This window comes from Aptenodytes forsteri, unplaced genomic scaffold (genome assembly GCF_000699145.1).
Source record: "Aptenodytes forsteri isolate BGI_AS27 unplaced genomic scaffold, ASM69914v1 Scaffold756, whole genome shotgun sequence".
In the NCBI taxonomy this organism is placed as follows: Eukaryota; Metazoa; Chordata; class Aves; order Sphenisciformes; family Spheniscidae; genus Aptenodytes; species Aptenodytes forsteri.
Window position 1 is genome coordinate 165,504 of NW_008795376.1, and position 14,552 is coordinate 180,055.

At 46.1% G+C, this 14,552-nt stretch overlaps 1 protein-coding gene across 1 annotated transcript in view; it reads right to left on the bottom strand.

Moving 5' to 3' along the window:
- Positions 1 to 9,230, bottom strand: part of A2M (alpha-2-macroglobulin) — a 32,079-nt gene extending 22,849 nt beyond the window's left edge. Inside the window, exons 1-9 of the mRNA XM_009280522.2 lie at positions 9,127 to 9,230; positions 7,262 to 7,445; positions 6,032 to 6,191; positions 5,108 to 5,160; positions 4,562 to 4,582; positions 4,029 to 4,197; positions 2,685 to 2,769; positions 1,720 to 1,843; positions 330 to 444 (exon numbers count right to left, since the gene is read on the bottom strand). Of these exons, the coding sequence (XP_009278797.1) occupies positions 330 to 444; positions 1,720 to 1,843; positions 2,685 to 2,769; positions 4,029 to 4,197; positions 4,562 to 4,582; positions 5,108 to 5,160; positions 6,032 to 6,191; positions 7,262 to 7,445; positions 9,127 to 9,215 (1,000 nt within the window). The 5' untranslated portion in view covers positions 9,216 to 9,230. The remainder of the gene's footprint in view (positions 1 to 329; positions 445 to 1,719; positions 1,844 to 2,684; positions 2,770 to 4,028; positions 4,198 to 4,561; positions 4,583 to 5,107; positions 5,161 to 6,031; positions 6,192 to 7,261; positions 7,446 to 9,126) is intronic.
- Between the last annotated feature and the right edge of the window lie 5,322 nt (positions 9,231 to 14,552).

Consider the following 14,552-nt stretch of genomic DNA (forward strand, 5'->3'; position numbering starts at 1 on the left):
CACTCCAACAGGTCCGTGTCTTTCTTATGCTGAGGGCTCCAGAGCTGGACGCAGTACTCCAGGTGGGGTCTCACCAGAGCCGAGTAGAGGGGCAGAATCACCTCCCTCGACCTGCTGGCCACGCTTCTTTTGATGCAGCCCAGGATAAATTACTTTTAATCCAGGCCAAGCCTCCTTTGCTGGACAAGCAATTTTGTTGATGCTCCTGGCCTCCAGGTAGGAAAACTTTAGGATTCCAGAAAAGCAAGATTCTGCTTTTCTCCCTCATTCCTACTTGGCAGGCCACTCTGCTGGTCTCTCCTGGGCTTTTCAATCCAGATGATTCATACCTGTCTCCTCCTCTTTAATTTTAGCCTCCACATGGAGCTTATTCTCATATCCACTTCTCTTGAGCTGGAATAACTTGGTCTTTACCATTTCAGAAATGCAGCCATAGTTGTCCGTCTGTTGGAGGAAAACAAACAAGACCATTATAGTCTCATTTGTATAATGTTTATCCAACTTAATGAATCCATCACTGTGCATTGCTCTGAACTGGAAGAGAAGCCCATAAACTCACAGATCATTCCCTCTGTTGTTTTTATCAAAACTGGAAAAGCACATAAATAACTTGGCAAGGAGCATTTTGAAGTACTTGCAGCAACATCAGAGCAAAGAGTTTGCAACCTAGAAGATTTTTGTGTATGTGTGTGTGAAGTTTGAAATTCCAAACACTTGATACAGAAGCACAGGGAATTATTCAAGTGTATGCCACACAGGAGTTGTTTGCCAGGCATCAGGCACATTAGAATATAGCTGCTGACTTAAAATGCACAAGCCGTATGAGCGATACATAAACCAAAGCCTGTGTATGTGCAGAAAGAAGATGACAGCTGGAAAAGTATTTCCAAAGCTTGCCACCTCTCTTTAGCATCTTCAAGGCAGGTCTCCACAGAAAAGGGAAGAGATGGCTGGAACAGAGGTTAGCACCACAGTGTTCGTACTTTCTTTTAGCATGGATAACAACAGCAATGGCAGAGGCAATTGTGGGTCTCATGCTGCAGCAGACCCCAAGGACCATAAGCATGTCTTCTGCTTGCTTTCTTGTCCTGGCATATTTCCACAATTGCTGCTACTCCAGCTTCTGTCAATTAAGCTAGCACTGTTGCACCTGTCCATGCTCCAAACATCATTCAGTTTTGCTCTTGTAGACTTGCCCATCTGAAGAGTGAAAAAAGTGATTTTTTTTTCTGTCTGTCTTAACCGCTGCTGCTAAATCCATATTCCTTTCCTTCTTGCACAAACTGCATCACCCCTCCCCTGGTTTCTGCTCCTTTCCTGCTTCTAACACCAACTTCTGATCCAACACACTGTCTCTAGCGTAAGCCAACTCCAACTCTGCTCTCATCGCTCATGCCTTTTCTATCTCACTTCTCTCTTATACTCTCTACACGCCATCTGACCTTTTTTTTGTTTCTTTCATCTCTTCCTCCTCCATCAGCTTCTTGCCTTTACACACATCTTTCTTACTGCACAGACCTTCCCCCTGTTTTTACCTTTCACTTTTCATCTTGCATCCAATCTTCTCTCCTTCTTCAGGCTTCCTTAAAATATATGGAGTCTCTCCCCTCTTCACACTCATGCTTGTACATACTCCGTCAGAGCAAGCCTGTGCCTACAAGGCATGCTCAATAAATCACACTTTCTCTCACTTTACCCACAAGAGTAACCATGACTCACCTGTCCAGAGAACTCGTCGCACACTGCCTTAGCCTCTTCACCATAGCAGGCGGTGGCTGCGTGTTCAAACTTCCGGCACACACGGAAGCTCACGAGGCCAGGAACAGGCTTCCCAAATGTGTATCTACCAGCAGGGAGGATTGAAAGAAAAACAGAGCCATTAGGAATGTAAGAGGGATGGAGAAAAATGACTAGCTCACCCCCAGTGGAGCCAGGACTCTTCCCTAGAGCTGCCTCCAGGATACAGCAGGGTCATCACAGGAAATAAAAAGCAGAAAGAAATCTGGTAACATTTTAGGATCAAGCTTGGCAATGGGGGCAGGAGCACTGAATCTTATTGCATCCCTAGGAATAACACACAAGTCTGCAGAAATCATTTACCCTATGCGGATTTAGTTGAGACTACCCCTCACCTTGGAGAACATGTTGCAAGTATCTACCCCACTGCACAATTTTGATGGAACTGGTTTGTCTATGCATGTGCTCTGGGTCTTTTGGCTTGTTCTTCAGCCTGAGTCGTAGCTCTCCCTGCAGGATGCATGGAACATGCCATGCAGAATCGAATGAGGTGGTCCAAAGGAAAGAGGGCAGCTGCATCACTTACGGTTTCCTCTCAGTGATGACAAGCAGAAGCCACAGGTAAAACATCATTCCCAGGTAAACTAAACTGAAGACCTCTTCCCTAGCACTGCAGCTGGTCTTAAATCTTCTATGGCTCAAAAAATATGCAAAAAAAACCCTCCCAAAAAACAGAACAACAATATGTTTCTACATGTTATGTACAAAGTGCCCCAAGCAATATTTGTTGCCTTTTGTCTAATGGTACATGTAGTCTGTTTGGTCCTGGGACCCCAAAAGGATTGAGAAATATAACGAAGTATCATATCTCAGTCTCCCAACTGGACTTTCAGCAGCAGCTGAAGAAAAACCTGAAGCAAAGAAGGACTTGAAAGAATGACACTCACAGACCACAAACTGTCACCTTCAGCTTCTCATCAAGAATGGTGATCACCTTGGGCATTTTCACTGTTACTTCAAATTTTGGCAGCACTGCAGCAGAACCAAAGGAAAACAGTCTATGTGGTAGGGAATAACATAAGAATGAGACATGAAGGCTGCTCAAAGGCTGTTCTTACAAATGTCCTGAAAGCCTTTTGCATCTAAATGGTCAGATTTTAGAGGCTTCTGTTACCTGCACATCCCACTGAAGTCAGCGAGAACCACAGGCACTCAGCCAACCACTGTGCCAGGTAAGAAGACAGGATTATTATACCAGCTATTAAAATACAGCAGCTTGTTAGATAACACATGGGTTATCAGTCCTACAGCAGTAGGATACAGTAAAATAGAGGGCTAAGTCAATAGAGGTCTCCCACAAACATACAGAGCTGGGACTGCAGCCTGGTCTCTGCATTTCCAAAGCACTTAGGTCTTTCCAATTCGCAAAATACGAAGACCCCATAGCTTCCCTGGTGACTTAGCACAGGGTGACATCACATCCAAACCCAGCTGCAGGAGGCAAAGTGGATGGTGACTGTCTTGGGAGAGCTAGGAAGGATTCAGGGCACAGGAACGGTCTTGCAATTGAAAGAGGTCAAAGGACTTCCAGACTCATCTTCCAGAACTCATCTCTGCTGCATGAGCCAGATCACGTCAGACCATGTAACAAGGGCTGCAGCTGGCTTGCTGGGGTGGGAAGCTATGTTGGTTGCGATCATGCATGGGTGTGTATTGGGGTACCATTTTCTAGCCAAGCAGATGGAACTGGCATAGGGGTGAGAGTACCAGAGAGAGGTTAAGGCACTAAGACGTAATGTGAGCTACGGGCTTAGCTTGTGGGGGAGGACAGGCAAGATCTGAATTTACAGACAGCCCCAGCTTACACCAAAAGGTCAGGACTTTGGGCCTCAGGCAGGGGAGACCCAGACTCATAGCATGACACTTGACAGGTGTGTAGCCATCTGGAGATGAGGCTGTGGCCTTAAATCACCTCTGAAAGGAGGTGACACTTGTAGTTGCCAGCACAGACTGATCCAAGCACACTTGCTCCTCCTGATGGGAGCCTTGCTGAGGTGGGGAGTCAGAAGAGCTGCACTGCATGGCCTGGGGCTTAGGGAGGAGTGGAGACAGGTTGCTCAAGTCCTTCAGTCTTCACTCCTCAGAAAGGGATGATGCTTGGGAGGGAGAGGACACAGAGACATTTTTCCAGCCATGCTGGACAACCTGGTCAGGTCTACCATCCTGTTCAATTAAGCTTTCATGCCCCACGGGACTAGTTGTTAGGAACTTGAAACCACAGTGACAGTTACCATACTCCTCCACAGAGAAAGGATGCCGAATTGTCTTCCCAGAGACCTTCTGTGCCACCACTGTGTAGGTCCCTTGCATAGGTTCAGAGGTGAGGTTGAAGAACAGCTGGATTAACCCTCCCTTTAACTCTGCCTTTGCCCACTGGTACAGACGGTTTTTCTTTGGGTCCTACAGATAATGAGACCACAAGGACATTGTGAGAACAGTGGGAGTCTGCAATGAGAACGAAAAAGCACTAGCAAAAGCAGTGAGGGGAGGCCCAGCCCGAGTGTTTCAGGAGGCTGCAGGGTAGGAGTGGGGGGCACTAGCAGAGTTGTGTGGGGAGTCCAGGGCTGCACAACAGAAGGAGCTGTAACCTGGGCCTAGAGTACATGGTTGCCACCGTATGAGTTAAAGCTCTGTATATTCAAATTAATATTATGGACCTGCTTAATAAATAAGATAGACAAGAATCATCTTGAGGCAACTGGTAGTTATGCTGCCCAGGTTGAGGTGTGATAGATGTGAACATGACTTGAATGTTTGTACGTACCTCGATATAGACCAGCGGAAACTAGAAAGAGGAGAAAGGAAACAGCATATTTAGAACGCACATTTAGACAGAGTGCAAGCAACACAGTCAAATGACCAGGGCTATGACCACGTTTCAGGGAACAAGCTGATCACCCAATGGGATAAGGAAGTCCCTGGTATGGAACAACAGAGCATTCTGAGGTACATCAAGATGGGGGGGCAATCCTTTGTCTCAGGCAGAAAAGTCAGCTGAAATTACTAACTCTGTATGGTCTGCAGTACTAAGAGCAGGTGTACACTGTGATAATGCAGATTTGCTCACTGCTGAGGTGTTTACACCAGCACCGTTCATTTGCAGTTTGTCAAACCTTTCCAAGAAAGCAGAAGGCAGCCCTATGCAGAAATTTGAAGAACAGATCCTGTTAACAAGATCTGAGGTAACCCAGGAATTGCACAACTATCTCTATGTACTGAGAGCTCTCCCCGAAAGACACATCTTTCCTTCCTTTCCCCATATAGACAACTTAAGGCCAAATAACTACTGAAAAGGAAGTATCATACTTACCACCTCGTTCAAGGGACGGAAGTCTTTATCCAGAGAAACAATTCTGAACAGGACTGATGGAGAAAGGCAGACAGTGAGATTCCACAGTGCAGTCACCAACCAGAAAACATCAGTTGCACAAACAAGTGGTACAACAGAGAACAGAGCTGTTCTCTTCTGAAGAAATTCCATTCACTAGAAAGCTAAGTCATGCTAGAAGGTTACCCATGTAACAAATTACATGAATAAGAGGATGTTAAGAGCAAATCCACAGCAGTGTGAACATCTTACTGATCATGGGCATCAGGGCCTCATTAATCGAGACCAAAGTTAAATTTAAGTTGCCTTTGTCTACTTTGCAAGGATACATTTTTACATTGGAATTCACATGGGTCTTCTAATTTTGTTATAACTAGACTGACTTCTTAGGAAGGATGAATGCAAGCAAATTACTTCAGCACTTGGCTGCAAGTTTGTGTTGGCTCTGGATAGATAGAGAATTCAGTGTCCCTTTTAGGAAATTAGTTCCTGTCCAGGCCAAATTTAGGAGATCAATGGCCCAGAAGAAACAAATGGCTTATATAGTTCTCTCTGTCTTCATTGAGCAAAATCAGCTGCTGCTTTGAAAGCTATTTCATGACTTATTCTGAATTTTGGCCCTGTTCTCTATAGGACAAATATCCAGTCTTTCTCTGATTTTAATGTGGACCCTAACTGCATGGACCACAACAGAGCCCCCAGTGAAAGAGGGAGTGTGTGCAGGTGCCCCAGATACATGCATGTATCTTAAGGTTCCCCAAATTGTTCCCATATGAAGCATTAAAAACATAAGCCTCAGCCATGAGATTGCTGTTCTGACCCCCAGTCGACAACTGGCCAGCACAGTCCAACAGTTTTAGTACATATTTTTGCTTCAAATGCAAGTCTCCACCCCTTCCCTGGTACCTGTCTGTCCGGGCTTGTAGATGGGTTTGTCTGTCTGGACGAAGACCAAGCTCTCAGAATTCTTGACCAGCACCGACTTGCGGCTCCTGAACTGCAGTGTCGCCCCCTTCACTGTCACAGTGATAAATGTGACTGGTGACTGGCTATTTGACTTTGGAAGCTGGAGAGTAAGAAGGCAACTATGTTACGAACCACCTTTAAAGGCTTCCTGAACTGAACTTCATGAAATAAGAGATCTAATATAATCCTGATGGACCCAACCCAGAGGTGAGGGAAACTATAATCAGGAACAAGAGACTGATCTTTACTTGTCCCATATTCCTACTTGTTCCTCCTGCTGTGCAGTGATTGTGCAAGTATTGTGCAGCAAAGGAACTCCCAGCTCTGCCACCCAATTTTAAGAAATTCTTACTGCCCTGACCAAAACCTTTCTGTCCTTTTCCTTTTGACATTCACAAGGGCAATGGGATAATCTCCCTTCTCTTTCAGATAATGTCCCTAGTCCTTGCAGAACATTTCCTTTTCCAAACCAGACATGCCAAATCTCTATACATTTCTCCCCAAGTGGCAAAATTCAATCTTTAGCCTATATCTGACAAACCCAGACACGGATGCCAACCTGTTCAGTGTCCTGAAGGCCAGTTCTTCAGCCTTCAGGCCAAAGACGTAATCTGCGCTCTGAGCCAGATGACCAACATTCCTAGTTGTCTATGACTTGTTATAGTCCCTGGGACTATCAATTACATTAAGCTATGAATTTCCTGCTTCATTCTCTTTTTCAGACAAAGGCAATCACAGCTCTGCGTTCTCACATTAATTCAGTGTACTATATCCACAAGGCAAAAAGTATCTGAGGTCTAAAAGCTCTACCCCAATTTGAAGGCACTCAAGTGACAATCTGTGGCTGTTGAAGGATGATGTGGAGAGCCCTTTGAAGAAGCTGTTCACCGAACAGCCATCAGGAGCGTCAATACTAAAACCTCTTCTTTCTCCTGGCCTCTCCTCCCCCTGTCCTAGAGAGGGGCTGGCTTTCCAGGGTTCAGCATTTCCCATTCAGGTAGCATGCTAAGGAGATCTCACCAGTGAGAGGGTGTTGAGGATGGACATGAACATACCTTTGGCCAAGAGGGAAGTGAATACCTACACAGTGTTACTCTGTTCATTATTATTCAGTGCCCTTACAGTTTATCCCTGGCACAAGGGATCAGCCCACAAGGATGAGATACTCACAGAGAAAGGGATGCAGGTGAACACGTCCTTCTCTGACACCACGTCATCGATCAAGCTCCTGTTTTCCCCTTGATACTCGAGTGTGGCACTCAGTGTCACAGACTCATTCAGGTGGGTCAGCTGAACACAGACTTTCTCAGGAGAATCAGTGTGTATCAGAAAGGGCAGTAGCACCATATACTGCCTAGGAACAGGGGAGAAGGACAGGTCAGAGGAGCAGGAACAGGTAACAGGAGCTGTACAGGAAGAGCAAATAAACCAATCTGATGACTACAGTCTTCACTGTACAGGGAGAGATGCATTTTCTAGGAGTGTAACAAGCATGTCTGTAACAGGAGGGGAAAGCAGAGAGGCTGGTCTCAAAAGAAAATACCACAGGAAATCCTCAATGCAAACATCTGGAAGGGATATATTTTTCTAGGTTCTGGCACAACAGCAGCACTTCCTCCTGGGACCCTGAATAACACCAGTAGGGAAGAGTCGATTGTCAGCTTTGCTAGACACTGTTAGTAGGATTCAGGAGCCACACAAGTGCCAGTACCTAGTGAATAAACACCATCGACTACACACTGCAAACCGTCTGTAGCACTACTCGCATTCCTCGCAGAGACCCAAAACTGCCACAGCGTGGTGCCAGATCTTAAGCAAAAAACACTGGAGCAAATTGCAGTTTTTCAGGGAAGCAAGCCCCTCTGGCTCAGCCCAAGCAGGGGGTCCCTGCCCGGCCCTACGCAGCCACCTTCCCCGTGGAGCATCGTGCCGGTGGTGTCCCCGTGCCCAGCACTGCATCTGGGAATAAAACCTGATCTGCCTAATGGTAACAGTGCTCCCTTTTGGGTGGGGGAGGACTGGCCTCTGAACAGAACAGCGAGCAGCTGGGAAAAGAGCCCTTAAAACCTCAGCAGTAAGGAAGGGCATTGCCTTTAGTGGTAGGGGACGCTCTGACACCTTTATGTCCATCAGTTGGTCTGCAGGGAGAAAGCTCTGTCCCCTCAGATCCCAACCTTGCTGTCTGCTTACCCTGCATTTGATGAAAGCGCTGCAGCACAGCCTTGCTTTTCTGAGGAGAAGACATTGCCGAAAAGCCAAAGAAGAAAGTCTCTGGAATGTCAGGACCCCTCATGCACTGCTCCTGCCATACACCTACACACGTGCACACAACACACACTCCCTTCACATACAAACAGGGCAAAAGGGGGTGAAGAAAGGATGCAGCACAATATACCCTCACAGACCTTAACAGTCACAGCCTTACAGTGCCACATAACCCCTAGTGAGAAGGGAATTTTCATTCCATTGGCTGAGTTGAAAAAATGTGAATTAAAAAATAAAGCCATTTCTGGTCATGCCAGATCTGTTATTTGTTCATTTTTTCCTCATTATCAATCAAAAAACCACTCCCATCTCTTGGGCATTCCAAACTGGGAGTAGGGTAGTCAACCCAAAATGAAACCTTTCATTGTCTTTTCAAAAAAGACTGTCTCTTAAGAAAAACTGAATGTGTAAACAGTTATAAAAAGTTGCCTTTTAAGTAAAGAACCAATTCTGTGCAGAAAATTCTGTTGAAATGCTGTCAATTCTCTGAAGCAGCAAAAGATATTCTCATAGATCTTTCCTTCTTTTTTCTTTTTTTCTTTTTTTTCTTTTTTTTTCCCCCCTGAAATTTTACTGATATCTCAGTTTCAGAGACTGTTTTGGGTCCCCCTGAAACACTAGAGTTGCTGTTTGTAGAAGACACTTTACCCAGCCCTGGTGTCTTTATTCCTGTGTAAAATAAAGTAGGCAGAAGATAAGAGACAAAGCAACAGACACAGGAATACAACCCAGGTCTCCTGCCTGCCCAGAGAACCCCCCGTGTAGCTTACGGCTCTGTGGCGGGCGAGGTGTCTCCAGGAAGGAAGAAGAGGAGAAGGAGGAAGATGTTTGGTTTGATGAGCACCCCGTCCTTCCCCATGGTGCAGAGCAGGACGTGATGAGTCAAGCAGACACCCAGCCTGGTCCGGTGCTGCTTGTACTACCCCTCCGCTCTCCGAGTCAACCCCTTTATACTCTCCTCTGCAAACAGCCCAGGGGCTGGAGGAGATAAGGGCTGGGGGCCAGGGCCCATCCGGAAATGGGGAGAGGCAGTAAGGAGGAGCTGGAACCAGCAGCTCTGAGTCCGGGCAGAAGGCCAGGCGCTGAGGGGGAGAGGGAGGGGAGGCTGCCCAGCAGGCTGGAGCTGTCTCTCTTTTGGGGCAGGGCAGCAGGCAACAGAAGAAAGATGGTAGCTAAAGAAAAGAAGGGCTAACAGCAGAGGATAAGGGGAAGACCTTCATTTCTGGCAGGCCTCCCTGTATGGAGCTGGCCATGGCGCTGGTCACGGAGGCTGCTGGAGCAGCAGGAGCAGTCTGATTTCCTTCCAACTGGGGGCAGGAGATTGAGCTAGCGTTTGGGAAACAAGAGTGGGTGTGCCTAACCCCCACTCGTGGGCAGGATCTGAATAACAGGGAATGCAAATGCTGAAAACCTTCCCCCTCCATCCACCCTGCTCTCTTGTGCTCTCCATTCCTGGTCCCACCAGGGCTAATGCCAGGAAAAGAGGCCAGAGAGTGCCTGGACAATCAAGTCATCTAAGATAATCTGACCTTCACCCTGACAGAAACAGGGACAGTGACATGACGGGAAGCTGCCAAAAGTTCAACCCATTAACAGCATGTAACACATTAACCAGTTCCCCAGTGCAGCAGCTGCCCTCACACAGCAGAACAGACGTGGCCTGGATCTTGCTTTGCCTGTGCTGGTTCTTGTTCCAGGTCAAGTTATTGGCACATCTAGATCAAATTATTGCTGTTTGATGCAGTCCTTCCTGGTTTCATTACGTGAAAATCCACGATGGGCGATGTTGTATCATAGAGGGAAATTTCTTTTTGACCGTCATCTGTACTGTAGTTACCTTGGTCTGCAGCTTGTTATTGGCACATCTAGATCAAATTATTGCTGTTTGATGGAGTCCTTCCTGGTTTCATCGTGAAAATCCACGATGGGCGATGTTGTATCATAGAGGGAAATTTCTTTTTGACCGTCATCTGTACTGTAGTTACCTTGGTCTGCAGCTTGTTATTGGCACATCTAGATCAAATTATTGCTGTTTGATATGCAGTCCTCTGGTTTCATTACGTGAAAATCCACGATGGGCGATGTTGTATCATAGAGGGAAATTTCTTTTTGACCGTCATCTGTACTGTAGTTACCTTGGTCTGCAGCTGGGGGATCAATAGCTCTGGCAATTATTACCTTTGCAAGTGGCAGTAGAATATCTGTCTTACTTATAGTCCTAACCCAAACTCCAAAGAATGGAGGTCTGTGTTAGAGGATGTAAAGCATAATTTTCAGATTAAAAAGGGTGCGGGAGAAAATTATTATCTGTCTGTCCTTCCCCTCTCTTACTATCATCATCAGAAGTTTGGTGAGCTCAGGAACTTTGGAGTTAAGAAATCCAAGTGCAATGAGATAACAAACCTTCATTACAGACCTCATTCTGCCCTGCAGTGACCTGCATGGGAAAGGAGAAGACAGTAGTGCACATCCAATTTCCTTGGGGACTGCACAAAAGAAACACAGCCCAGGCTTGTGCTCTGCCTTCTCCATCTGATGCCTAAAGGTTGCTCTACCTGCCCAAAAGACATGTAACCCAGGAAGATCTGCCTCACCTGCAGAGAAGAGGATTTGTACATGGGGTGGTCAAAGCCTTTTTGAAGATGACACTTTACATTGGTTCGAACGGGTCGGGAGCCAGACTGATTGAACACAAACCTTACAGGAAAGAGGTGCCGAACTGCACACAGCAGAGGAAGCTAGGGCTACCCTTTTGGCAAATAGCCAAAGTGGTCACACCACTCACAAGCCAGCTCCCAATCATTAGGACCTTGGTCAAAAATGTGCTGTGTAGCCAAAAACTGAAGAGAAATGTTTTCAGTCAATTGAAGGGGGAAAGATTTTAAAGGCTTGAGAATCCCAGTAGGTACCAATGAACATGCACAGATACCAAACAGACTTTTAAAATCTGCCCTCAAGCTGCTTGGCCTCCGTCCCATTCCCAATAGCAACCTGGGCCCCAGCAGCCTAATTTCAAGGGCCTCTGCATGGCCCATGTGATTCTGCTTGTAGGTGGTGGCACGGACAAGGCAGTGGCAATGAGTTTTCCCTCTCTCTCCTGCCATTCCTACCTGCTGTGAGTACAACTGAGAAGGCCAACTGGTCTTCTGGAGTTTTTTGACTAGATTTTAAGTGGTTACTTCTAAGGTCCTCAAGAAAACACCTGCAAGGCCTATCCATAAGGAGAGTGTGTTTTAGGGATATCTTTCCTGGATTTCTCTCAGTGAATCTGAAGTTCCGTCATTTGGCATAGCTCAAAGGGACAGGTGCCCCAATTGTGCAACAAGAGCATTAAGTATCCTGTATCTGAACCAGGAATCCCGCTGCATTCACCAATAGCACCACAGAAGTGCTGGTTGGAAGGGAGCTCTAGAAGTTACTTAGTCCATCCTTTCACTTAAAGCAGGACTGCTGCTAACGCTAGATCAGGTCAGCTGTGACTTTGCCAAGTCAAATCTCGAAAACTTCCAAGGATGGAGAACCTACCATTTCTCCAGTGATCTGTCCCAGCGTCGCGCTAATCTCTGGTGAAGACATCTTCCCTCATGTCCAATCTGAACTCCCCAAGCTGCAGTTGCAGCCATTGCCCCATGTTATACCTTCTGCCCCTACCAAGAAAGGTCATGTTCCAACATCCTTGTAACTGCCTTTCAAGTATTTGTAGGCACCTATTTAATCACTCCAACCTCCTCTTGGTCAGACTAAACAAGCCCAGCTCCCCCTGTCACTCCCTGTGGGTCATACGCTCCATACTCTGACCAGTTTGGTAGTCCTCCATTGGACCCTCTCCAGTTTCTCCATGTTCCTCTTGAACTGGGGGTCAGCAGGCCAGACACAGTCCAAGTGCAGCCTCAGAAACGCCATGGAGAATGAGGTTTGTAACTGACCTCTATCTGCTAGCCATGCTCCTCCAGTATTCATTCATGGCTGCTTACAGAGTTCATCCAAGAAGAACTTACTTCCAAGAAAATTAGTATATATCAATCAATCAATCAACTATATCAACATGCTCTAGACAGAAGATTAAAAGCTCTGCCAAAGATATTTGTTCAACTGCTTTTCATGGAAATGAATATGCTTGCTTCACATCCATTTAGTACTGTGAAAACTTGAACCCACAGAGGAGCCATGTGCATTGCTAAAAGTAAAATCCGCAGCTGAAAATCCTTTCCCTTCAAAGAACAGGCAACTTTTGAGGGAACCTGATGTATTTATTTATTTTACATTTCCTGAGCATCTCTTTGGGATGAGATTGAGAGGCCATGTTTGAAGAGCACATCAGTAAAATAGTCTAGCATGCACTGCACTGTAAAATCCTAGGGGAGGCAAAGCTGTTGCACTATTTACAAGGTAAACTAGGCAAGCTCAGAGACATGCTCACCTCACCTACATGCATCACGATAACACGAGAAGCTGCTTCTTCACTAGGGTTCTCTGGTAAAGTAGCTGCTAGGTTTTCTTCTGTAGATGCTACCACCATTTTGACAAAGCAGGCAAAATCTCCAGCATTCTTTCATAGGGCCTGGCAACTTTCTGGGAGTCAGGGACAGCATCTTCTTTTGATACTGAATGGATTCTGGCACAGACAAAATGACTCACCCAAAGTAACCCAGACAACTTGAGATGAAAACTCAAGGGTTCTAGCTCCTAGTAACACTGCTTAAAATACTGTGGGTTTCTTGCAGTTTCCCCAGGTCTGACTGTTATAGGCATGGTGTGGTGCTTAGCTGCCTGCTGGGGTTAAACCATGACACATGGTTACTGAAAAGCAGACCTACCCTTGCTGCCAACATTCCCACCTTAAGTCCCTCAGCTCAGTGAACTCTGTATGAGGCTCAGCAGACGTCCACTTAGCTGGGTATGCTAAGGTCTGTATTTTTGTCTTCATCTGCCCTGATTCCTTCATGTGCTACATCCTCTATGAATGTCAAGCCTCACATACCAGGGATATGCAATTGAAGGCATTCTGTAAATGGCAGTGTGAGGAATTTGCTGTTTCATTGCAACTGGATTGGTCAAAACTGCATTAAGCTGCTTCTTTCAACCAGGTGATGCAAGGACAATTTCAATCATTTGAAAAGAAAATTGCTGGGGGGAAACAGCAATTTTCTTTTTGGAAACAAGATCTTGTTTCTGTTTTCTCTGTGATTTCACAGTTGTTTGTACTGCTTATTTACATGTGGCACAGCAGTATCAATCCCAATAACAATCACTTCCAACTTATTTGTAATCCTCCTCGTGAACTCCTGATCTAGCATTTTCAGATGAATACTCCAGTGTTTGGATCAATTATTTTCTCCCTAGCCCTTCCCTGCTATGCACCATGCTGTCTAGTTCTTTACTTTCATATATATAGACACATTATATATACAGTAATAAGATCTCCCCTCAGCCTTCTCTTCTCTAGGATAAACCGTCCCAGCTGTCTCAGCCCTTCCTCGTATGTGAGATGCTCCAGTGCTTTCATCACCTTTGTGGCCCTTCTTTGGACTCCCCAGTATGTCCATGTCTCTTTTGTACTGGGGAGCCCAGAACTGGACACAGCACTCCAGGTGTGGCCTCACCAGGGCTGAGCAGAGGGGAGGGATCACCTCCCCTGACCTGCTGGCAACGCTCCTCCTAATGCTGGCAATACTTCGTCTAATGCAGCCCGGGATACCATTAGCCTTCTTTGCAGCAAGGGCACATTGTTGGCTCATGTTCAAGTTAGTGTCCACTAGGAGCCCAGGTCCTTTTCCGCAAAGCTGCTTTCCAGCTGGGTGGCCCCCAGCATGTACTGGTGCATGGGGTTGTTCCTCCCCAGGAACAGGGCTTTGACCTTCTCCTTGTTGAACTTCACGAGGTTCCCGTCAGCCCATTTCTCCAGCCTGTCTCTCCCAGAACACACACCTCAGAACATCTACCACTAACCTGCTGATAATAGTAAATTGGAATATGATATAAATATATTAGGATAAATAGGATAAATTGGAAATTAATAAAATTTCTCCTCCTTTGTTGGAACAAAATCACTGGGTGGAAAAAAGTTTTCCAGGTGTGTGGAAATGCAACCTACTGTCCCACCCTTAAAGTTCACTGTGGCTTTATGCCGTTCACACTCTTAGCCTGCCTCTGCTCTATTTGAACTGAAAGCTCCTTGTAGTAAGGATTTGTCCAC